We start from the raw sequence: 25,490 nt of genomic DNA, 5'->3' as shown, positions 1-25,490 counted from the left end.
AAATTGGACCCCTCATACATTGCTGGTGGGAAGGTAAAACGATGCAGCACTTTTGAGAAACAGTTGGGCTCTTCCTCAAGGAGTTAAGCATAGATTTACCATGTGACACAGCAATTTCACATCAATGTACATAACGAAAAGAATTGAAAACATACAGCCATACAAAATCTTGTATGCCAGTGTCCTAGCGGCATTATTTATAATGATTAAGAAGTGAAAGCAACTCAGATATCCATCAGCTGATGAATGGATAAACACATGTGGTATGTCCACACAATGGAATGTAATTTGGCCATAAAACAGAATGAAGTACTAATCTATGCTAAACATGGAAGAACCTTGTAAATATTATGCCACGTGAAAAAAGACAGACACAAAAGGCCACATTTTGTGTGATCCCATTTATAAGAAATATTCAGAATAGGAAAATCCACAGAGACAGCAGGTGAATTAGTGGTTGCCAGGGATTGAGGCAGTGGGGGGCTGCAAACTGAGAATGACTGCTGATGAGTATGGGGTTTCTTTTTTGGATGATGAGAATATTCTGGAATTAGGAAGCAAAGACGGTTGCACAAGTTGGTGAATATTTTAAAAACCACTGACTTGTACACTTTAAAAGGGTACATTCTGTAGTGTGTAAACGTATATCAGTAAAGCTGTTGATACATATTTATGGAGAAGTGACTAGAAAAAAAATATCCTAAAGTGCTTTTGGAGGCAGGGGTAATAGTGGAAAAAAAACTTGAGAAACTTGGTTCTACAGATTACTGAATGAGAGTTGGTTTTGAATTTCGATGATTGGTTTTCTTTACTACGTGCTTCTTAATATGTTTTATTTTGGTCATTAAAATATGGGATAAATTGGAAAAAATCTGTACTTCCCACAAATTTTCTGTGATATGTGTCCTATATTTTGCTTTAGGATATTCATTAAATAATGTTATAATTCTGTACGAGAAATAAAATTTAATCTCTTCCTGACTGTTGGGAATGAAACTTTTCTGTTTCTGTTTTCCCTAGACGCCTCAATAATAATGAATTTACAGTGTTGGAAGCTACAGGCATCTTCAAGAAACTTCCTCAATTACGTAAAATGTAAGCCGTATATTAGCCATCTTTTAAAATATCTGTAGTGTTGTGTTTTCTTATACCTTTGCAGTTTTATTTAGATTTCTTAGGAAATTGGAAGATATAAAAGATTCAGAGACATGTCTATACAGTGACTACCTGTGACATGAATTTAGGGTAAACTCTGAGAGGAACCTAAGTAATTGGCTCTTTCCTATGTATTCCAGTGATGGTAACCATGTTTTCTGTAGCAGAACCCTAGCATCTTACTTTAACTCAGACAGCTGGTTTGTTATGTGGCCACAGCAGGAATCCAGCAAACTTAGCGCATTAGAGATGAGTTCAGTAATGTTTTGTAACTTCCTTTACTGTTCCCCAAACCATGCTGTTCTTTCTCTTTCAGCACGTTCATGTCAACTGTTTGACTTTTTGCTTCATTAAACTTTCATTAGAAGATAGTCAAAATTAATGATTGGTAAACTGGCTTGATAGCTCATTTGTGTTACTACATGTCCGCAACTCATATTTTAAAATAAGTTGATAAGCTCAGCAGTTTCAGCAACACTCCGACTGTAACCCTCCCCCACCCAAGGTGGATGGAAAGAGGGACAGGACAGAGGCCAAGAGTGAGGGTCCGTGGAGAACCCTCCACATAACAGGAAACATCAGGAGAAGGAAAGAAGCATACTTGTATGATATCTGTGCTTTCATATATGTAACTGGTCCACAGTCACATAGTCTAGAAGTGGCAGAGCAGACTGAAAGCATTTCCTGTGCACTTGACCCACATATTATACTGCCTCCCAAAGAGTTTCTAAGTTCTTAACTGTGCTCCTTTTTCACTGACGTTAACTGCTTTTTCTTTTTAGCCCTAAGATGCTTTTCAATTCAATACATATTTATTCAGCAGCTGCTATGTGCAGTGTGCTCTGAAAGGAATAAAATGGTACCTAAAAATGATCCTTGTTCTGTGGGCATCCCTGGTCTTGGAGTGAGCCTTGAGAAAGAGAGAGAACCTATAGGAAGATGTTACCTCAACTGGATGTTCTTGCCCTCTGGGCAAGCCTTAGTATTTTGTATCATACAAAATACTGGCATAAGTTGGTGGTTTTGACATATTATTACATGAGAAGTTTAACTGGGAACAATCTCATATTCAGATACATTTCTGATGCTATCTAAATGCAAACATATTTTAGTCTTTCCTTCTTTTCTCTATCCAGTTGTCTTCTTTGAGTCATTAATTCATTCAACAGTTTTAATCGGGCACTTCTTTGAAAAGTTTCTTAGTAAGTGTGGTGGCAAACATAAAAGTTTACACAACTCAGTACCTGACCTCAAGAGTTTTATATCCCTGGGGGCCCTGGCAGATCATTGATCAGGCTGGTACTTTTCAGCATAGATATTTCTCCTTTGTATTATTATCAGTTTGGCTTGATGGAATCAGGAAGTGGTGACTTTTCAGAGCCTTGGGAATGCCAGGCAGTGAAGAGCTTACAGTTTTTGTGGAAGATGTTTGTTCAGTAGAAGAAAATGATCAGACATGTTGTCTCAGTGCCCTCATTGTCAGAAAGAAATTGTTTCAAATACTTGTTTCAACCATTTTTATTTAGAAACTTTAGCAACAATAAGATCACAGACATTGAAGAGGGAGCATTTGAAGGCGCAGCTGGTGTAAACGAAATACTTCTCACGAGTAATCGTTTGGAAAATGTTCAGCATAAGATGTTCAAGGGATTGGAAAGCCTCAAAACTTTGTAAGTATTCTTATTTGCATTGTGATTCTTCTACCACAGGATTGTAATTCCCAGGTCATTATATTCCGGGGAGGGGGGGATAGCTCCTGCTCTTCCTCATCCCCCCGATCTCTGCTCTGTCTCTGTCTCTCTATATCTGTCTCTCTCTCTGTCTGTATCTCTCTCTCTCTCTTTCTCTCTATCACACACACACACACATTTTGTAGAGGCAAACGTCCCTGGGGCTTCCCTGGTGGCACAGTGGTTAAGAATCCGCCTGCCAATGCAGGGGATATGGGTTCGAGCCCTGGTCCGGGAAGATCCCACAGGCCGCGCGCGGAGCAGCTAAGCCCGTGCGCCACAACTGCTGAGCCTGCGTGCCACAACTACGGAAGCCCACACGCCTAGAGCACACGCTCTGCAACAAGAGAAGCCACTGCAATGAGAAGACTGCACACTGCAACCAAGAGTAGGCCCCGCTTACTGCAACTAGAGAAAGCCCACACAGCTACAAAGACCCAACGCAGCCAAAAATAAATAATTTATTTAAAAAAAACAAAACAAAACAGTCCTTGACCCTGATACCTCTGACTTCATTATGCTGCTTGCAAATGATCAAAAGAACCTCTCCTGGCTGTTGAATCCTCAACAAAAAAGATTATCTTTGCTCCAGTGCTTGTACAGATCTGGCTCCTCTGTTCTTCCTCAGAACAATCATTCTCTTTCCTTTTCCTCAAATACCTCCACCTAATACTCTCTCTTGGCCCAAGGTCGCTAGCTTCAGAACCCACTCCAACACCTGCAGCAGAATAAGCCTAGCTGGAGACTGCCTTCATCTGCCCCTGCAAGGTCTTAGTGAAAAAGAGAGAAACTGGCTGGTGGTATATCTTTTACTGTCTATTTCAAAGAAAACATGCTAAGCGTATGTCTACTTACTCAGCAGTAGGGAGGTTGGGAAAAAGAAATCCTATATGTTTCCAGAAGGTTGTTGGCCAAGGAAGATGGGGCTTGAATTGACGAGTAAGGACAACACTTTGAGTTACTTGAATTTTCTTCTGTGTGTATGTGTAGTTTTCATAATCTCTAAAGCATAAAATTATGTTTGACAAAAGTGGTGGCCTAAACATTGGAAGAGACACCAACGGAACTCTGAAGCCTTTGGAAGACACGAAGGAAATTATTTGTAACCAAGACACGCCCTTGGGAATTGCAGTGGAGAGAGGCCAAGCTCCACTGTCTCCCCCAAACCCTCACCCTGCCCCGTGCAGCCACCAAGAGCCATGCGTGCCCAGGGTAACTGAGAGCCAAGGAAGTTCATTGCCTGCCCTTTATCAGATGTAGAGGGAGAGGGCATTTCCCCAGCGAGCGGCATCCCCAATTCACATCCTACTCAAAGAAGCCCCTGCCCATGAAAGGAGAAGTATGTTCTTTGAGCTTCCCGGGGTAGCCTGGAGCCGAACCGTCCAACACAGCCAACCTGCAACCTGCTGACCGCTCCCATGGGCTAACTAGGAGTCCCTTCGAAATGCAAAATGTAATGCAAATATCCCTTTGGTCTTTTTATGGAGGAGATCCTGGGAGTGTAGAAAGCGGACAGAGAAGATATACCACAGGTGGTTATATCTACTCCTGCCCCTATTCCCCTCCCCCAAGCTGCCTCAGGTAACTCAGCAAAACATAAATCCTGCAGCAGGCAAAAGCCTCCCTTCTTAAATAGTAGCCAAGTGACTTGTAACTAGAACCTTCTCCTTAAGGGGGCAGTGTGGGCCGGGATGGGGAGGGGAGGATGAGGGGTGAGCCTGTAACTACCTACATTAGATAGCCTTGGGCTGCTGTAACAAGATAAGTGACTTAAGCAACAGGAATTTGTTTTCTCATTGTTCTGGAGGCTGGAAGTCCAAGATCAAGGTGCTGAGAGGGTTGGTTTCTGGCGAGGACTCTTTCCTTGGCTTGTAGATGGCTACCTTCTCGCTGTGTCCTTGCGTGGCCTTTCCTCTGTGTATGGGAAAAGAGAGCTCTGGGGCCCCTTCCTCTAAGGACACCAGTCCTATCAGATTAGGGCCCCACCCTTAGGGCCTCATTTCACCTTAACGACCTCCCTAAAGGCCCTGTCTCCAAATACAGTCATATTGGGGGTTAGGGCTTCAGGATATGAATTTTAGGGGGACACAGTTCTGTCCATAACACCACTCCGAAGAGTTTATCAAAGTATTTTTTTCTGGCTAGGTCCAGTCACAGGACTCTCTGTGAGACGAGTTCTCTAAATTCAGCCTTCTCCTTTGTTATATTTCTAGCAATGTTTTTGTGCCTCTTGTGTTTTGGCACCTGAGACAGACACCACTGACTCTCTACTTAATCCCACTGTACCTCAAGCAGCAAAACAGATCATTTAGACCAAGCTAGGAGTATTAAAAGGCCTTCTGTGGGTTTATGGGGACATAGCTATTGCTTTAAGTGGTCTCTTTCAGCTTGGAGCTATAAAGATTTTGACAAGACCCTCCTCACTGCCTGTAGACTTCTCAACCCTTTAGGACTAGTAAACCTCTTAGTTCGTACATGTACATACTTCAGTGGGTCTTTGAACCCCCGACGTTGCAGGCAAAATGTGGTACATATGTGTGCTTGTGGATTTTTCCAGTGATGGAAAGCAAAGCTTTTTTCGACTTTTCCCAGGAGTCTGTGACTCCAACAAGATTAAGACCAAATGTTCTTTCCTATTTATGACAAAGGATAGTACTGATAGGACTACTTTTCTGTTGTGCATTTGTTTCCTAACGTAAAACTATGCCTTGATAAGGAGGGCATTATCCTTTCTTGTTATCTGCGACTTAGCAGAATGCAACAGCTGATATTTCTTATTTATTATAGGACAATCTAGAATTTTAAAGGAATGCTTTGTTGTTATTTTTGCAGTCTTCTAGCAGGGTGATCAACCCACGTCTAGAAGAATTAAGGAGAATATTAACTTTTCAGAAATTCTGAATAAAGTTTATGGCAACTGTTCATCTTTACATGGGGTTTTAAGAAGCTTTTCATTCCTTTTCTAAGCCCCACAAATAAACATTTTAGGAAAAGAATTGAGAAACAGCCAAAATTTTAGCAGTGATGAAGAAATGACAAAAGTGTTAATCCTGTTAATGGCAATGACTAAAGAAAAAATGGTCAGAATTTTTTCAAGAGAAATTTTATTGTGAACAACTGGGATCTCTAAAGTATTGCCTCCTTTTAAGTCTAAACTCAAAACAAATAATTTATTCAGGCTTTGTGGAAGCTCAGTCAAGTTTGGCTCCTCCAGCCCGTGTTGACATTGACTTGGCTGTAAGTCCCTAAGATGCCCTCAATTCTTCATTTTCTGTGGCTATTGATTCTTTTTTGCCTCCTTTCTCTTCAGCAGCAAATGTAATGCTTCTTAGAATACATAAATCATGGGGCTTCAAGGGCTTAGAGAGCTATAGGTGAATTAGGACATTATATAAGAGTGCAAACATAATTGTATCATTAAAGGAAAACATTCTACCCTCACTAGATGGGGTTGTAAGCTGGTGCTGAGGCTCATGAGTTTTTGTAACTGAATGTTATCACTGACAACTCTAAGCATTTTATTCTAGCACAAGGTTCTTAATATAGTCGGCTCTCCATATCCACGTGTTCTGCATCTGCAGATTCAAGCATCCGCAGTTAATGCGGAACCCACGGATATGGAGGGCCACGGATTTTGGTATACGCAGGAGGTCCTGAAACGAATCTCCCAGGGATACCAAGGGATGACTTGTACATATCTACAGCAATTCCTAATGACAGGAGAACATTCAGAAAGCAGAAATGAATGCTACACATTAGCAAAGAGGGGTTGTTTCGGTCTTAAGATAGGCAAAATTGATTGCCTGATATTTTATCTCCATAATGATGTTGTATTTTTTTCCCTCAGGATGTTGAGAAGTAATCGTATAAGCTGTGTAGGGAACGACAGTTTCACAGGACTCAGTTCTGTGCGTTTGCTTTCTTTATATGATAATCAAATTACTACAATTGCACCAGGGGCTTTCGATACTCTCCATTCTTTATCTACTCTGTAAGTATGAAAAATAGTCTTCATTTATGTATTAATTGAGCCAGTGTATTATATTTATTACTTTTATTGATAACATTTTAATGCATTACTAAGCATTTCATAAAAATGAGATCAAAGACTTAGACTTCTTTTAAAAAGGAGAAATTTGTTCATGTTAAACTTATTTTAATTTTTCTAAAAACATTGCCTACTATCCTATACTAAAATTTAACAAAAATCATGGTAGTTTTTCAGTCATTTGTTTCTATAACAATGTGGTGTGGCTTAATTTATAAATGGTAATCTTATAATTTGATTGAGAATTATTTTATTCTTTTACAAATAAAAGAAATGTAGATTTGTTTTTCCCAGTGCTCTCACATTGGAGTCTTCACAATATAAGTATTATAAAAACAGAGTTGATAGGGTTATTGCCAACAAACTGTACTCAAAAGGATCATTCACAATGACAGGAGATATATTAGGATGACCAGACCAACAATAAAAGCTCACCAGAGGGCATTTACTGTGATATTAAGAAGATATTAAAGAAATAGGCTGAGCCTATCCAAGAGCACACTTTATGTAGACAGTTGGAGAATAAAGAATATTTGTAGGTCTACAGATAGAACTCAGAAAGTGTCAGAAAACAAACAAACGTTCCAAGTGTTTCAGGCCCCTTGTATGTCAGTATTTAAAAAGCAGTGTTTGAAATGTTAAACCTTATAACTGATATGGCTTCCTGGTAATGGTGGCATCTAAAAATACTAATTTAACTGAAAAGGTAGTTAGAAGGAAAAAAATCATGTTCAACATAGCTCAAGTCCCTGAAGAAATAATTTGAGGGAAGCATCCATCCATCAGTAAGGTACTTAATCCTCTTTCCACATAAAATGTGACATTTTCCATCAAGTGACTAATTTGTGCATGTTAAAGATGGCATGTTTATAAATAATGGGATTGTCAATAGGTTTGTGCTGAAGTGGTGAGATGCCAAAAGTATTGAGATTTGTAGAAGTAAGTTCATTTTTATAACTGGCATTTAATCAACTCAGCTGTCAGTTCGGATGGGAAACCTATTCTCTGGAGCAAATAAGAGATGGAAATCTTGAAATGACAAATTAATGAAATAGCTGTTGTCAGGTTAAACTCAATAATATAAGGTAATCAGCCTTCATCTTTATATTAAATTACTGCGTTATCAGTGTAGGGAAGTTTGACAGTAAGTCAGATCTCTGACAAGTTTAAATTATCTCTAAATGAGATATCTATCAGGATTCACTGCCTAAACCCTGAATTGCCACCTTCACTTTATTTTTCATATGAAATTATTTGAAGAATTCTTATATGAAAATATTGTTCTTATTTTGTATGTTCCAAACATAGATATTTCAGTCAAAGAACGCATCCCATATGTTATGTGTGATTGAGCATGAATTGGGGGTGGGGTGAATGCAAAGACTAAGAAGGAATCATTCCAACAGATACAGTATGGGAAAATGGTAGCATGGGGTTTTGAGAAGTCAGAAAGCGAACCTCTAAACTGAACTCTGCATTGTTTGCATGTGGTGCTTAGAAACCTCTTGGCCAATCCTTTTAATTGTAACTGCTACCTGGCTTGGTTGGGAGAATGGCTCAGGAAGAAAAGAATTGTAACGGGAAATCCTCGATGTCAGAAACCCTACTTCCTCAAAGAAATCCCCATCCAGGATGTTGCCATTCAAGACTTCACTTGTGATGATGGTAAGAAAGCCTGGCCAGGTCTTTGACTACCAGACACTCTCTGGTGATTGTTCTGACACTGTGGGGCATAATTAGACAGTACGTCATAGTTCAGGCAATGGATAGTTATTATGCATTTTTTGCTTTGTTTTTGTTGTTTTGTTTTGTTTTAGCAACAGGGTACTTACTTGCTCAGACTGTACTCTCACATCTAGCTCTACTTGGTTTGTGTTTCTGAATGTTTTATAAGATTTTCTAATTTCCAACTTGTGGTTGATACTATTTAAATAGCTTCATTTTTGTTTTTCTTTACTATTCTAAGCATCTCTTTTAGTAACTACCATTTAACTACCAATGATAAAAGCAATTGACTCATAAAGTAGAAATTCTAGTAAACCTAACAAGAATAATAGTTTTCACTTTTTAGTCCTCTCTGTATATCATCACATTTAATTCTCATAATAGCCCTGTAATGTAGGTAGAACATAGGTTCTATAATTGTTGGCAATAAATGAAGAGCTCATTTGAGCCGTATATTTTCAAATGAGGGGCCCATATACTTTTTGCTAACCATGTAAAACTAATCTGTCCCTTTATGTCTCTTCATGTCTGTCTCTTTTCAATTTCTCCATAATTCAGTTTATATATTCTAATTAAAAGTATAATTTGTATAAACAACTGAACAAAGAACACAACATTATAATCGTATTGATGATACAAACTGTGAATTGTTTTCTGGAATTCTGCCCTAGGCAGTCTGAAAAGAGACCTGCACAGAATGTATGGTGTCGATCTGTAAATACTTAATGTCCTATACATAAGTCATCATATGGCTGAAGACTCTTGTGTTTGTTAAGCTAAAGGCATAAAATCCCTTCTAGCATCTTCAAAGCCACAAATCTGGGTTTTCCTGTATTTCTTTTGGCAATTTAGGAAATGATGACAATAGTTGTTCCCCACTCTCTCGCTGTCCTACGGAGTGTACCTGCTTGGACACGGTGGTCCGATGTAGCAACAAAGCCTTGAAGGTCTTGCCCAAAGGTATTCCAAGAGATGTCACTGAATTGTAAGTAGAGCTTGTCTTTCCCTTTCCTGAAGGATTAATATTTCACACACCAAGGGAAATGGAGACCAAACAAAAATCTTTTGAGTCTTGTTTGCAAATTACATTCATTCTGTGGGCCACTAATTACTATCATGGAAAACCCTAAGCAAATAATATAAAAGCTAGTTCAGGTCCCCTTGGGAAAGGCTGGTTGTGTGTTTCTCTTTGTTTTTCACTGTAGGATTTCTCAGAGCCTTTATTATGCTAATGTGCAGTGTGAGCTCCAGGAGAGGATGTAAACTCTAAGGTAGTTCCCATACTTAGTTGTCTCCATAGCCCTTTTCTCATGGAGTATCTTGCAACGGTAATGTTCCATCAAATGCACCTTGAGAAATGCTATGTATTTAGTTCATCTACGGTGACTGGGATGTTTCATATGATTGATTATTCTTTACCATGTGTCCCCTTGGAGACTATCTCACACAGGGAATACATAAATACGTGGGGCGTGGAAGAAGCTGACATAATCTTTACCCTTAAAAGGAGATACTGCCCTTTGGACTTGAATCAGAGTCCTTTAGATCATAAAGGGCATGGGGCCAATTTTCCCTAACGTTTTCAGAACTGATATTTACAAATTACATAGCCAATATAGACATATAAAGATACTAAGCACCACGCACACTTCCTTAGCTGCCTTGTGCTTTATATGTGGAATGGAATAAACCTAAGCATTAGCTGCTTTAACAATGGTGCATGCAGGCTCCATTTCATTCCTTTATCTGTATACGAAGAACCACGGACAAATGCTTAATATGCGATTGATATGCGATTGAGTCATTTTGCCTCTGTTTATTTTTTTCTCTGTGAAGCCATGTATCAAAAATGGAATTCATGCAGATGTTTACCTGTAATTCATGCACAAATGTACAAGTATTGCAAACGAGCAGATTTGATAAACTTTTGGCAACCTGGAACATAGGCAATCAGGTTCAAGAAGATGTCACTTCAGTTATCAAGGAACTTATTTTCAAATCATGTGCAGTTCTATGAATTCTAATTTGGCCCTGAATTGATACTTTGAGAAAAAGTGTGTGACCTTCCCTCTTGAAGCTGAACTGCTGTAAAGGGCTCAGTTTCTCTCTTTTGTTACCAATCACAGTTGTTAGTTAACTGTAAGCACTGCTTTATGTGTGTGTGTGATTAAATTCTTAATTCTTATTTTGATATGTATTTATTTCAGAAGATTACCCTCCATCCAGTGTTGGGAAGATAGATGCCTATAGAGTATTCTATATGCAAAATACTGATTATAACAACGCCCCAGCCAAGGACATAATACCCAGCATAACATTTAGATCATCTTTGATGCTAAATCCCTCCTTCTACCATTTTAACTGACCCATGCCTTTGTCCTTTTACCTGATTCCCATCAAATAATTTTAAATGTCTTTTAATTTCCTTGTTAAATTACCGCTGAGAACCTGCTTGATTCATTTGTCTATGCCATCTATGTGTTTCTTCTGTCAGATAGTTGAATCTTCAATCTATTCCTCTACAAATTATTAAAAAGTAATTCTTTTTTTAAAGAAAATACGTTTTAGAGATGAGGAAGACATTAACTCATCTCCTGTGAATTCTCGCTTTACCTCCCCAAGAGCTTATTCTTAGAAGCATACCAAGTCAGCAGGATCCCTCTCTCCAGTAACATATATGCATGTATTAGAAAATTTCCATGTGCATATTATATTAAATTATTAAAGAATTTGGCAAATATAAGTATGTAGTGGTGGACAGTTTTGAACAAATGGTATCCATTATTTTTAATCAGTTCCATATAGTTTCCCTCTTAGATTGTTTTACTTGTAAGCATTCATAGTGCACATTCTGAACCTTTTTAGCTTTGTGTTAGGATGCTTTTTGGAGTAAAGGAAAAGTGCTGAAGTACATGGGATTATGCTTCCCTCTAGTGGTACCAAGAAATGCTTAGCTAGAGAAAAGAAAGAGGGGAGAGAAGTTGAAACATGAAGTCAGAAAATTTGAATAGGCATAAGAAGTCATAAAAAGCCTGACTCTTAATCACATATTCATTACATATTTTGATAACTTGTGCCTTTTATATAACTTTTTTTTCATTTTGAAGTATTTGAAATAGATTGCTATCTTAGGCAGTTTCTCAGCTACTTCTATATCCAACAAAAATACGAACCTCAGCCACGGATCTGGAGATAGGCCACAGCCCTGGGGCAGGGTGGGCAACGTGCCCAATGTGGCAGAATTGTTTGTGGGCACATCTATAACCAGATGGCCCAAGTTGCTGAAAGGCATTTTTTACCCATCACCGTCTACATTCTGGGAAAGAACAGCCTTGGGAGGAGATGAAATTATTTTTCTTTTTGTGACATCATGGATATACCTTTAAGCATTCATTTACTTCTGTGTCTTGACTGTTAGCCCAAAGACTGTTTATTTTCTGATCATTCTGCTGACTCTAATCAGAAAGGGAAATTTTACTTACATGTGGTTATTTGCTTATTACTGTATTGTTACTGTGCTGTACTTGTGCACTTGATAAATGTTGTGATTTTCTATGAAACCTTCTAAAATTAATATCACCGAGCAGATGTACAAGGGTAGAACTGTTTTTAAGATTTTTTTTTAACTGAAATCTAATTACATTCAAATTCCCAAATACATCCTTTGAATCATCCGTTGTTATTTACTAAGTGTGTTGATACAAAGTAAGGCAGGGAAGATTGGTCTTGCTGGCGATAGCAACTTCCTGCCAGTAGTGAATGCATTTCATGGTGTTGTTTCCACATAAACACAAGTGAACTGAAGACTGACTTAAAATATAGTTGATTGAATGACCCTTCTTGCTGACACACAAATGGTTGGATACATGCCTTGCCTTCTTAGATAAACCACAAAGAACCAGACTCACCAGTCTGTCCTTGGTTTTATAATTTAGCCTAAGTAATCCACAAAAGAATTGTACTGGATTGGACAACTGTGGTTTTTTTACTTCTCTTAAATAGCAGTCCTAGCTGGGAACATGACATCTTAAGGCTGAAATTTCCAAGTGTTTCCTTGCTTCAATTGAGAGTGAAATATTGTTCAACTATTTGAGGATTTGCTATTTGTTACTTTTTAAAAAAATAATATTGTTTCTTTGTTTTCAGGTATCTGGATGGAAACCAGTTTACACTGGTTCCTAAGGAACTCTCTAACTACAAGCATTTAACACTTATGTGAGTAATGTATTTTTCTGTCTTTGACTTCTTATATTATTTCATGAAAATGGGGATAGCAAGGGGCAGAAGATTTAGTGAACCTTTCAGAAAATATAAATCATCTTCAGTTAGATGCTTCCCTTCTTGCTCACTGTGGTCTGGATCACTAGCTACATTTTCATTGCATATCAATCAGGCAATGGTGCATCTTAGAAAAAGGTCCTCCTCTATTCAAAGTACAAATACAATGAAGTCTAAGTATCAGAGAATTATAGAAAGGCAGTAAGTTGCATACTTCTATTGAAGATGAATATGAGCTATTTTATGACAATCCAAGGAAAGAAAAATGGAAAACAATGTTTTTATTCTCGACTTCAAATAAAACAGAGTAGATAGTAATAGCTTTACTGAGAATATATTATAAATATAGTTTATTAGGCTTGATTTTCTTATTTAATACACTATGAATTAACATATGGGCTTCCAGTATTAAAATTTATTTTATAAAATCCATATTTACTCATATAGTATTTAAGTAAACTTGACAAAGATACTGACTTTCGGAGTATAAACGTCAAAACATTGAATTGTTTTTGCCAGTTTGGTTTGATGTCCTCCTAAAGTAGCATCTCTCTTTCATCAATGTATGTAAACAATTTTTTACAATCTTTAAGTTGTAAATACAAGATTATATTTAAACATACAAACATTTCATTTCAATCTAGTTATGCACACTATATTTTTAAAAAGATATAATCTTACTATATATAATGTCACACTTAGAGTAGCCTTGTTGGTAATTGATAAAACTTGTCACAAAACAAAAAAATCAGCAACGATAGTGGATATAAAGGGAAATACCTTATCCTTACATGTATCTGATTTTAGAGTAAATATGCTGTCTTATATTTCCGGTGTTCCTAGAAAAAAGGGTTTGTTCCTAATTAGTGAATTCTAGAAACCTAGGTAGCATAAAATGTTATGTTTCTCATTGTGAACTTTACCCTAAGCACGTGGAGGCTGTTGATCCTTTTCAGCTTTCCTTAAATGTATGTGAAAACCAAACACTTTGTAGGAAGTGTATAGAACTGCTTAAATGACAAATGATTAAATTAAGCAAAAAGAACATCCTCTAAGATATCTTGTTCTGCCTCTAGTTATTTATTTAATAGCAGCAAGAACTGATTACAAACATTTGTTCTGTTAAATAAACCATTACATTGTTGCATTTTCCAAAGGGTCACTTCAGCAGAATTGGGTCATTTGTGAGACAGCATGTGATTATTTAAAACCAGTTTGGAAATGAAAAATGAGAATTTATAGATCCAGAAATGGTTTTACCAGTGACTCATTATACAACTCTAGGCAAGTAACTTCTGCTAGTATCGATGTATTTATTTATTTTTTAAAATTTAGCCATAGTACTTCAGCAACTAAGAAGATGGATTATAAAGCTCCTATAACATTCCTACCATTTTCACAATTTCATTGGTCCATTTTACTGATACTTTGGTATTTTAATAAGGGAATGTGGATAATCTTCAGCAGCTTTTCTGAACCTTGCATTTCTTCATATATTTTGCTTCAGAAAAATATAGTGAACATAAATACACACAGAGACATAGATGAACATAAATTATGACCCATAATCTTCCATTTATTCATGAATCTTCCTTTAGTCATATATTTGGCATTTCGCTTTAGATAAAAATTAGTGAATATTCACTAATATGTGTATCACATTGTCATATATATGTGAGTGAATGTATGTATATATTTACTAATTTTTTCTAAAGCAAAATGCAAAACATATATAATATGTCATTATATATATGTTATTATATATTAAAATACATTATACATTACAGTATTATATTTATAATATGTATTATATGTCATTATATTATATATATCATGTATATATTATATATAATAAAAATAAGATCAAGTTCACTGAATATAAATTACAACCTGTAGTACAGATTACACTTATAAATACCCATTTAGCATTGATAAAAAATCCACATCGCTCTCATTTACTTATCATTTATTAAACAGACATTTACTAAGGACCATCTAGGTGCCAGTGACTTTGCCACAGGCAAAGTTTTTAATTATGGTGTTGTTTTTAATGATGGCATTGTAATGTAACTAAATGAGGGATTCTTTCAGTTATCCAGTTTGAATCCAGTTTATTTCTCACCTATCAAATGTGTCTGTTGTGAATGGCCTCCACTGTCTTTGCCCTGGGATCAGGCAATGGGTACGGCCTCTCTGTGGAACATCAGGAGCCTTGCAGAGGTGGGAGCAAAGGGACATGAGAAGAGTGAGCTTGCTCTAAAGCTTCTGCTCTGAAGTGAAACCAGCGCTGGTGCCCACACTTCACTGGCCAAAGCAAGGCACATGGGCACTTCTAATTTCAGCAGGCTTGGGCATGAATAATTATGAATAACATTACAGTCTACCCCAGAGGATTACCCAATGTTTTGTTATTTTCAGATAAAAGCTGAGTCCTAACAATGCTGCTATAACTGTGAGCAAGAAGAACCTTTTCTTTCTAAGAATCACTAATATGTCAATTTCTATGGTAACAGTAGACTCCATTTCTTTCTTTTTCTCTTTTAGAGACTTGAGTAACAACCGAATAAGCACCCTTTCTAATCAGAGCTTCAGCAACATGACCCAGCTCCTCACCTTGTGAGTAGCAAGTATGGTACTAAGTTAATTCCTTAATTCACTGGACATTCCTGGTAAACAAGACAGGGTTTCTGCCCTCAAGAAATGTTAATACTGTTGGGAGAAACAGACAAATAAAAACCTCAGTCAACAAATACAGATAGTATAAAAAGTGTTGGGTTCTATAAAAGAAACAAAGAATAATTTGCATTTGTGGCAGGTTTGGGAGAGATCCTTAGACAGACTTTCAGAGGAAGTCACCTTAGGAAGGACACGGTTGAGGCAACAGCAACAGCAGTGGTAGGAAGCATTCTAGACTGTATTTTAGAAATAAATATGTTGTATTGACGTAACAGCACAAAGACTGAAAGGATATTATGTGTCAATATTCTCAATTTATAAGATGCTAAAGTAACCCTTTTCTTAACTGCTTTATTTTAAAAAATGACATTTGGCCATTTGGGGATACTTGAGTAAAACAAATTGGCTTACGTGTGCTTTCAGAATTCTTAGTTACAACCGTTTGAGATGCATTCCTCCTCGAACCTTCGATGGATTGAAGTCTCTTCGATTACTGTAAGCATCTTATGTTTAACAAAATACTTCTTTTCTTAGGCATCTGGATTTTGGGTTGTCTTTTTAATGATTTAGCTGCTTTGTTTATTTTGGGGTATTTGGGGTTATATAAATTCGGATTTACTACAGATTTGGAAATGGGAAAATTCTATCTTACGGTATCAATTCTCAATTCTCAACATCTTTTACTTGGACAACATAATTTTCTCTTTTGTAACATGTTGTTGCTGGGGTGACTTATTTGATAATATATGATATTAAGATGTAGTTTTATATAGATCTAATTAATTTTGGAAGAAATATAGGAAATTTTAATTTCATTAAAAGTTATATAATACAACACAACATATTTTTACTATACAAAATTTATCTTAAAGTACGTGAAATAAAATGTGGTCCTCGATCCCAATCCTCTCCCCAGAATTGACAGTTAAACAGTTCAATGTTCTCTTCTGGTCCTTTTTTATATATTTTTTTTATGTATTGATATATGTATGCCTACAGCTGTATAACTTAAAAACCATTGGGGCTTCCCTGGTGGCGCAGTGGTTGAGGGTCTGCCTGCTAGTGCAGGGGACACGGGTTCGAGCCCTGGTCTGGGAAGATCCCACATGCCGCGGAGCAACTGGCCCCGTGAGTCACGACTGCTGAGCCTGCGCGTCTGGAGCCTATGCTCCGCAACAAGAGAGGCCGCGATAGTGAGAGGCCCGCGCACCGCGATGAAGAGTGGCCCCCGCTCGCCGCAACTAGAGAAAGCCCTCGCACAGAAACGAAGACCCAGCGCAGCCAAAAATAAATAAATTAATTTAAAAAAAAAAAACAACATAAATAGGGTTTTTCTTAGTCTGTCATTGACTATTTTTATTTAACAATATGCTTTAGACTTTAGACTTTCCATTCCATCATATATAATATTCCTCAACTGTTTAACTGGTAAAGAGGGTTCCATAGAATGAAGGGACCATAACTTATTTAAGCATCCTCATCTTTACTATCATTTGGTTTGATTCCAAATTTTCATTATTCTATACAGTGCTGGAATGAACATCCTATACATCCATCTTAGTGTCAAGCTTATTAGGAGAATACCAAAAGTAGTCATCTTGTTGTCCCCCAAACAATTTACAAATTTATTTTCCACCAATGCTATTTTAACAGAGTACCTATTTCAAAGCACTCTTGTAAATATTGAATTTTATTAATCCTTTCATCTTTGTCATATGACAGACGGAACATTATTTTCCATTCCTCTTTTAATTTGCAATTCCAATTACTAGAACATTTGAGTATATTTTGTTTATTGAGCATTTGTATTTCTTATTCTATGAGCCTGATTGTATCAATTCCCATTTTCTATGGTTACTTTGTCTTTTCCTTATCAACATACCTGCCTTTATGCACTTGACTCTAAGTTTGCAGGTCTTTTTACAAAGGAATTAATCCTTATAGCTTACATATGTTGCAGATATTTCCCATTCTGTTTTTTATATGTAATCTTTTTTTTTTAATTGAAATATAGTTGATTTACAATGTTGTGTTTGTTAGTTTCCGGTTGCAGCAAAGTGATTTGGTTATATATGTGTGTATGTGTATATATATATATATATATATGTACACACACACACATATATACATATATGTATATATTCTTTTTCAGACTCTTTTCCCTTATAGTTTATTACAAGATATTGAATATAGTTCCCTGTGCTATGCAGTAGGACCTTATTGTTTTGTAATCTTTTATATTATGGATATATTTTACATTGTCAAAAATTTATCACTCTTTTCCATTATGATTTCTGAGTTTTAGAATATAGTGCTTTAAAAAGCCTTCCATATCCCATATTTATAAAAAGGAACTCATCTATATTTTATTTTAATACACTTGCAGTTTTATTTTTACATTTAACTCTTCGATCTAGAATTTACTTTATGCATATGATGTGAAGAAGGAACTAACTTTTTGCTTCCCCAAATAGATACCCAGTTGTGTAAAGACTATTTATTGAATACACCATCTTTTCTACACTAATTTTAAAAGCTTGTTATAAACTAAAGTCTCATATATGCGTGGGGATTTTTCTGAACTCCCTGAAATAATAGGAAATTTAAATTTGCTTTTTCTTGCTTTTAGTTCTTTACATGGAAATGACATTTCGGTTGTGCCTGAAGGTGCTTTCAACGATCTTTCTGCATTGTCACACCTGTGAGTATCTAGTTCATGAATGTGGGTTTAGGGTCAAACTCTTCCTGGCAAGTGAGTTTGGAACAAATGGTCCTCTGCCACCATTTTTATTGTCACGTCATAAAATGTGATTGGTTCCATCTTTAAAGAAGATGTAAAGATTTTCAATCTAGATATGGTGCCTTCTACAAAATAGCCTTAATTTATCCTTTTGGCCCTAACTCCCCATTAGTTGAGCTCTGCTTTCAAAAATGTCTCTTCTTACAAACATGGCTCCCCAACTTCCTAGCCTACGCCTTTTCTTTAATGTTCTCTGATTCTAAATATCAGCTCCCCTTCAATTCAGTCTGCCCAAACCCTGCTTTTCCAAGTCATATCCCAAATATCACCTCCTCAAGGAAGCCTATCCTGATTTGCTCAAACTGGATTCATTTATTTAGCAAATATTACTCAGCACTGACTATGGCACCATGCAGAGATAAATTAGACAAAGTTTAAGACATTATGGTGTGGGAGAGGGAAACAGCCAAATCCTCATATTGGCTGAAATTTTTTTCCTTTGCATTCTCTCTCATAGCAGGCTGTTTGTACCTCCATATTTCTTGGAAGTACAATAAAACAATTTAATAATGAGGTCCAAAGCACACAACTGGGTTAAATTCCATTGTTCCATTATTTTTAGCTGTAGTGTTAAGACCTTGGCAAATTGGAAGGAAGTTCAGAGAACAGCCCTAGAATCCAAAGCCTTCTTAGGTCAGGCTGAGTTTGGCATCACCTGGTGACAGTTATCTGCTTCAGCTTAAATATCAATATCAGTTGGCCCTTGGTTCTCCAGAAGAGGTTACTTGCCATATTTTTTCTTGGATTTGCCCTCCTCTTCAAAGCCTACCAAACCCCAAGAAGATAAGAAGTTTAGAAAATTGAGAGAAGGGGATGGGCAGAGAATAGGAGCAAGTAGTCAATCATGCTACATCTGAATTTCCCTTATAGGGGCTGTGTGATCAGTGTAGGTTTTTGTCAATGGGACTGCTGCTGTCAATATCCCTTCCATTACATTAAACTACTAGGTCCCTGGAGGCAAGACCTCCATTTTTTCATGTGTGAGCCCCTGCTCTGACCTCAAAGTTGACGTCAGGGCCACTTCTCTACAAATTCCATGGAAGTCACTTGCCTGAGATCCTATGTAAATGAGACCCCTGGCTCAGGGGTGCAGGACTGTGGCACTGCGGCAGGGAATGCTGCCTAGAGAAGGAAGTGGCTGTTCAGCTAGTGTTAAGGTGATGAATCAGAAAAGGCTACGTGGGAAAGGTGCTGCTTGAGCTAAGTAGGATTGTCCTTTATGTGACCCTCCTCCCCAACAGGGAGAGCAATTTGAATCTTCTTTGTCATGCATCCTATTTGTCATGTATTTCATTTTATGCAGTTGTCTTTTACTCTCCAGACCAGACAGAGCTATGCTCCATTCACATTTTTTACTGTTTCTCCTGGCATAGTAAGGACTTAGCAAATGTCAGTAGAGATGAGATTAAATGACTCAAAAACATCATTTCCCTCATTTTTAATTTAAAAGAAAGGTTTGAATCTGACATACATATGAGCATAACATTTACTTCACTCCAATTCTTGGCTAGAGTTTGGCATTAAAACAGCTGCAATATAAAGTATTAAGGTTTTGTAAGTATATTTTGAAAGCCTCTCCATAAAAGAACAATTTTGCTTAGACTATATACCTAGAAACATTACTAATCTGAAGTTAATTATAAATCAGAATTAATCAGTTTTTAAATGCTACTTTATGCACACACTACTTGTGCCCAAGCTTGGCAAATTTGTGAATCCATTGGTTAACGTCTCTGGCCTCAGTTTTTTAATCTGTAAAATGGGTTGTTAATAATGTTGATCTCATGGGTTTCTATTTAGGATAAAATGAGGTAATTCATATAAATGGCCTAGCACAATTCCTGTATATCATAATGATACAATAAATAGCTAGCATTTATAATCAAGCATTATCTTGATTACTTTTCCTATCACTACAACGGCTTATGTGAGTAGGAACCAAAGTTCTAAAATGAAAAACTTTAAAGGGACAAACGTCCAATGGAGTTCCAAATCAGCTCTGGGGAACTAGCTTTATGCGCCTTTATTATTTTATGCCCTTCCTTATCTTCATGCGTTTTACTGGTCCTTTACCCTGAAACATCCTTTCCAACCTTTTCTACGTACTTGAATCTAAATATCTAAAAGCTCAGACTTCTTAAACCACCAGTCTCCCAGAAGAGTTCCCCTCTGTTCACAGTTATCTTGTAAATTCTTCTGCTATACCACTTCTAATGAAAATTACTTGTATGTATGAGTTTATGTTAATCTCCTTTGCAGAAGGAGTTTTTTGGGGTTAAAAATAATGCATTATTCATATTTGGGTCCCCAGAACCTGGCATAATGATTGGGTACTAAGTAAATCATTGGTCAATGAAGGAAGTGTTAATGTGCATTTGGGGTGTGCTTGCACCTAGTATAAACCTGTCTGCAAATACAAGGAGACTTTGTAAAGCCAGGTCAGTGTTAACACTGGTGACAACTCACTAAATCGCAGTTGCACATAATTCAGGAAAATGGGGAATCCCCAATGCCTCCATTTTCTTCTAAATTTTTATCAATAAATCTATAGGGATTTTCTACTGAACATCACCATAAATTATGGTCCCTTAGGAAATAATAACGGTGCTTCCATACTTGTGTGTGTGTGTGTGTGTGCTTTTGTTGTGTTGTTTTACAGAGCAATTGGAGCCAACCCTCTTTACTGTGACTGTAACATGCAGTGGTTATCCGACTGGGTAAAGTCGGAATACAAAGAACCAGGAATTGCTCGCTGTGCTGGCCCTGGAGAAATGGCAGATAAACTATTACTCACAACTCCCTCCAAAAAATTTACATGTCAAGGTATGGTTCTTAACCCGTTGTACTTCTGAAAATAAAACTTCACCGTATTAATTTAAAAGAAAAAAGAAAACCATGGGCTCCTAGATTTCATGGGTATAGCTGAAAAACTCCAATAAATAATTACTATTTCTTCCCATACTTGGAGAAGACAGAGCAGTTACCTGAGGAGCCCAAGGAAAGAATTTATTTTCAAATAAATCGCAGAAATAATCCATTGGAAATGACTAAGTTTTCTTTAAAATGTGTGGAGAAATGAAGAGTACACAATTTCTAGAAATTCCTCTCATAGCCTCTAACAAGTGAAATATTTTGCTTTTGCTTTGTCTGAATGTGTACCCTGCTCCTAGGGCTGCCAGGGCCCTGTGGCTTCCTGATTCCAGGTAAGGAGAAATGAGCCCTCCCCAGTGTTCAGGCCAGACCTTCCGACTCACCTCCTGTGCTTCACTCTTCCTATGTTGATGGTGCTGTTTCTTGCTTGTTTGGATCCTTTTCTTTTCCCTTTGTTTTATGTACTTGTGAATTCTATACAGTGGCTTAGTAACAAATATTTTCTTCTCTTATTACAAAAGTAATCTATGCCCAACATAGAAAATCTAAAGAATAGGAAAATGTAAACAATAAGAAACTAAAGATCTAAATCTAACAATTAAGGACAATACCAAAAGTTAATCACTATTAAACTTGTTTTGTATATCTTTCCACTTTTTCTAGTCAAATATATGGATTTAAGTTTCTTACCAAAAATAGGGTAGAAGGTTACTATAATCCTTAATTTCTGATGTTTCAAGAGGGCCACTTTTAATTATTAGATGGAGGAGAGAAATTCTTAAAAATTCTAAATGTGTAAGCAGCAAATGCTTATTAAACTTGTTTTATGGGTAAAACTAAACCTTGGGTATTGTGGAGCATAGAGGAATTTGCAGACCTACCTGAAAAGATAAGCTAGATAAGCTTTCAACACTTGATCATGTAGGTGGGAAAACATATCTAAGTAGGTAACAGTGTGCAGTGAATGACAGAATGAAGACCAGACCGGTTTCACCTGGGCTAAATCCCAGCTTCAATTTTCAATAGCTATGTAGCTTTAGTTTACTACCTTAACCAGCCTGTGGTTCAGATTCCTCGTCTGTAGGCAGAGGTGATGGTAATACATACCAGACAGGGTTTTTTAAGATTAGATGAGATATTATAAGTGGAATCTTAAGAAAAGAAAATGTCGTTTTCACAGAAACAGAGAATAGAATGGTAGTCTCCAGGGGCCGGGAGAGAGGGAAAATGGGGAGATGTTGGTGAAAGTGTACAAACTTTCAGTTATAAGGACAATAAGTTCTGAGAATCTAATGCACAGCATGGTGACAATAGTGAATAATACGGTATTGGATACTTAAAAGTTTCTGAGAGTAAATCTTAAGCATTCTCCCCACACACGAAAGTTAACTGTGTGAGGTGATGGATGTATATTACCTTGCTCTTGTTAATCACTACACAGTGTATATGTATATCAAATCATCAGGTTATACATTTTAAGTACATACAATTATATCTGTCAAATATTTTTCAATAAAGTTGGGGAAAAAGGATTCATTTATTTCATATATATAAAACATGCTTACTGCCTTACACACAATAAGCTCTCAGTATAGGTTAGCTGCCATTTTTATTATTATAACATTTCAAAACACCAGCAAAAATATGATACGGGATGGCATGCCATGTTCTGTTGGTGAAAGAAGGAATTTTCAAAAACTGTATTCCCTCCTCCAAACATTTTTAAGTGGTCATCTGATGTTTTTTCATAGTTATAAATGGTTACAGGAGATGTAATTCACAGTGCGTTGTAAATATTGGTATCTTAAAACAACACTCTTCCATTATTCTTTTAAATGTATTGGGTGGAATCTAAATATCACAGCCAATTTTAAAAGAAACAAAAACAAGATCCTCAATATTTTATGTTGCTCTTTTTCCTCAAACTTCGATTTTTCTCCTTGAATTTCTATTTCCAGTACCTCAGAGAACTGTATCATTCTTCACTACCAAAAATATGTATATAATTTGAATATTTAAAATTTCCTACCACTAAAGATCTATGAGTTTTTAAATTTTTATTAGAATTAATTGTTGTCAATAATGCTTAATGCAACACTGATTGCGACAGCAGAATTATTTATCAATATGCTAATATATTCAAAATTGAAATTAAAATTTTATTGTAAATGCCTCTCTGGGATTATGTGCATTGATTGCAAGAGGCTTTGCAAATAACCAGTGTTTTAAATTATTCTTTTGTAACCTCAGATGCTTCCTTGGGGCAGTGCCCCATGGTAAATTTCTGGTGGGCTGAGAAGTATATCATTTTTTTGTAAGGCGGAGATGATTGTCAAAGGGGAGATAGGGGAGGAGAAACTGGCATAAAAGCTTACTTGTAGGCATGTTATTGGGCAGATTGATTCTAGAAAGAGTATATAGACAAGTTGAGCAACTGCAGACTGATTCTGTTACACTCTCTGTACCCAGGGATACTCACACTCCACTTTGAAAAATGCTGGTGTTTATCTTCAATTCTTAAAACTTAGAGTTCCGTGAAGATATTTCTTTTTTTATTTTTTTAATTTTTTTTAAATTAATTAATTAGTTTATTTTGGGCTGTGTTGGGTCTTCATTGCTGCATGCGGGCTTTTCTCTAGTTGCGGTGAGCAGGGCCTACTCTTAGGTGCCGTGCGTGGGCTTCTCACTGCAGTGGCTTCTCTTGTTGTGGAGCACGGGCTCTAGGTGCGCAGGCTTCAGTAGTTGTGGCACGTGGGCTCAGTAGTTGTGGCTCGCGGGCTCTAGAGCGCAGGCTCAGTAGTTGTGGCAGACGGGCTTAGTCGCTCTGCAGCATGTGGGATCTCCCCAGACCAGGGCTTGAACCTGTGTCCCCTGCGTTGGCAGGTGGATTCTTAACCACTGTGCTACCAGGGAAGTGCCCACATTAATTTGTTAAATGTTCCCAGAAGACCAGTGAATACAAACATACATACATACATGCATAAATGTCTGTTTAACTCAAGATTTGTCTAATTGATTTGACCTTTTCTTCATTAATAGTATCTTTTGTTCTTAGTATAGCATGAATGGAAATATGCTTTGGTCTGGATCAGTGTAGCCTGATAGACCGTTCTGCAGTGATAGAAATGTTCCATACCTGTGCTATCCAATATGGTAGCCACTAGCCACGTGTGGTTGTTGAAATGTAGCTAAGGCAACTGTGGAAATGATTTTTTAAATTGTATTTAAATTTAAACTTAAGTAGTCATATGTCGCTGGTGGCTACCATATTGCATAGTGCTGGTGCTACAGGGCTCAGATGAAGAAATCCTGTCAGAGAGTGGCTGTGAAAGGTTTCTTACAAGAGTGTCTAAGCCAGTTGTTTGGATAAGCAAGCAAGTGTGAGGACCTGAGCTACAAGTGGGTAGAACTGCAGGAGCCCAGCTGTGATGTAGGAAAATGCTGGAACTGTGACAGTTTATTTAATATTCACTGACTCATCAAATTAACAAATCACACATGTTTCAAGGTACATCCTAAACTACATAGCAGACAGCATAGGTGTAGGCCAGTTGGCAAGAAGTGTAGACATTCAGAACTCAACAAATTTAGTGTAATTGCACTTAGCAAACTTTAAGATTTACTCAGTTCTTCTATAACAACATAATTTTAGAGAGATAGCAAACACTGAAACTCATAATGTTCTTTGCCAGCATTTCTCGATATTTGTCAGAATATTGTGAACCACTCTCATATTCTTTGCTAGAAATATTTACTCATAATAAATGGATCGGTAAAGGCAAAGTATTCTAATCCATTCATTAAAATAATTAACTCTGCGAAATCTACTGAGTACTGTGGTTTTGAGTTTACATGCTTTATGAGCTTGAAAGCAGTAAAATTACACTTCTTTAAATATTTTATAATTTGAGTTTTTTGTATTTTAATTTAACTTTTGTGCCAGTTTTAATGTGTTTTATTTATTCATGAAAATCATATAAGTACATACTCCTAATATTAAAGTTTGTAAATACGTAATTTCAAATTACAGCAGGAAGATGAATATTCTTTATTTGAAAACATGTTTATGTAGCTATATTTAAATATAACTTAAATATTTTCTCTGCTAGAAAAGACAATAATATTATTTTGAGTAATTAATTCTTTCAATACAATTTTTATCTTATATTTTTCAGAGTATTTTCTTTGTAGTATAATCTCATAGTTT

At 36.7% G+C, this 25,490-nt stretch overlaps 1 protein-coding gene across 2 annotated transcripts in view; it reads left to right on the top strand.

Moving 5' to 3' along the window:
• Positions 1-25,490, top strand: part of SLIT2 (slit guidance ligand 2) — a 380,353-nt gene that overhangs the window by 297,779 nt on the left and 57,084 nt on the right. For both annotated transcript variants that reach the window (XM_068543162.1, XM_068543161.1), the window contains 10 exons: positions 1,021-1,095; positions 2,682-2,825; positions 6,733-6,876; positions 8,432-8,598; positions 9,511-9,643; positions 12,805-12,873; positions 15,481-15,552; positions 16,036-16,107; positions 18,242-18,313; positions 21,072-21,235. In XM_068543162.1, the coding sequence (XP_068399263.1) occupies positions 1,021-1,095; positions 2,682-2,825; positions 6,733-6,876; positions 8,432-8,598; positions 9,511-9,643; positions 12,805-12,873; positions 15,481-15,552; positions 16,036-16,107; positions 18,242-18,313; positions 21,072-21,235 (1,112 nt within the window). The remainder of the gene's footprint in view (positions 1-1,020; positions 1,096-2,681; positions 2,826-6,732; positions 6,877-8,431; positions 8,599-9,510; positions 9,644-12,804; positions 12,874-15,480; positions 15,553-16,035; positions 16,108-18,241; positions 18,314-21,071; positions 21,236-25,490) is intronic.

The sequence above is a fragment of the Eschrichtius robustus genome, chromosome 4 (assembly GCF_028021215.1).
Source record: "Eschrichtius robustus isolate mEscRob2 chromosome 4, mEscRob2.pri, whole genome shotgun sequence".
NCBI lineage: Eukaryota > Metazoa > Chordata > Mammalia > Artiodactyla > Eschrichtiidae > Eschrichtius > Eschrichtius robustus.
The sequence above is the reverse complement of the archived record's forward strand: the minus strand, read 5'-3'. Positions and strand labels throughout refer to the sequence as shown.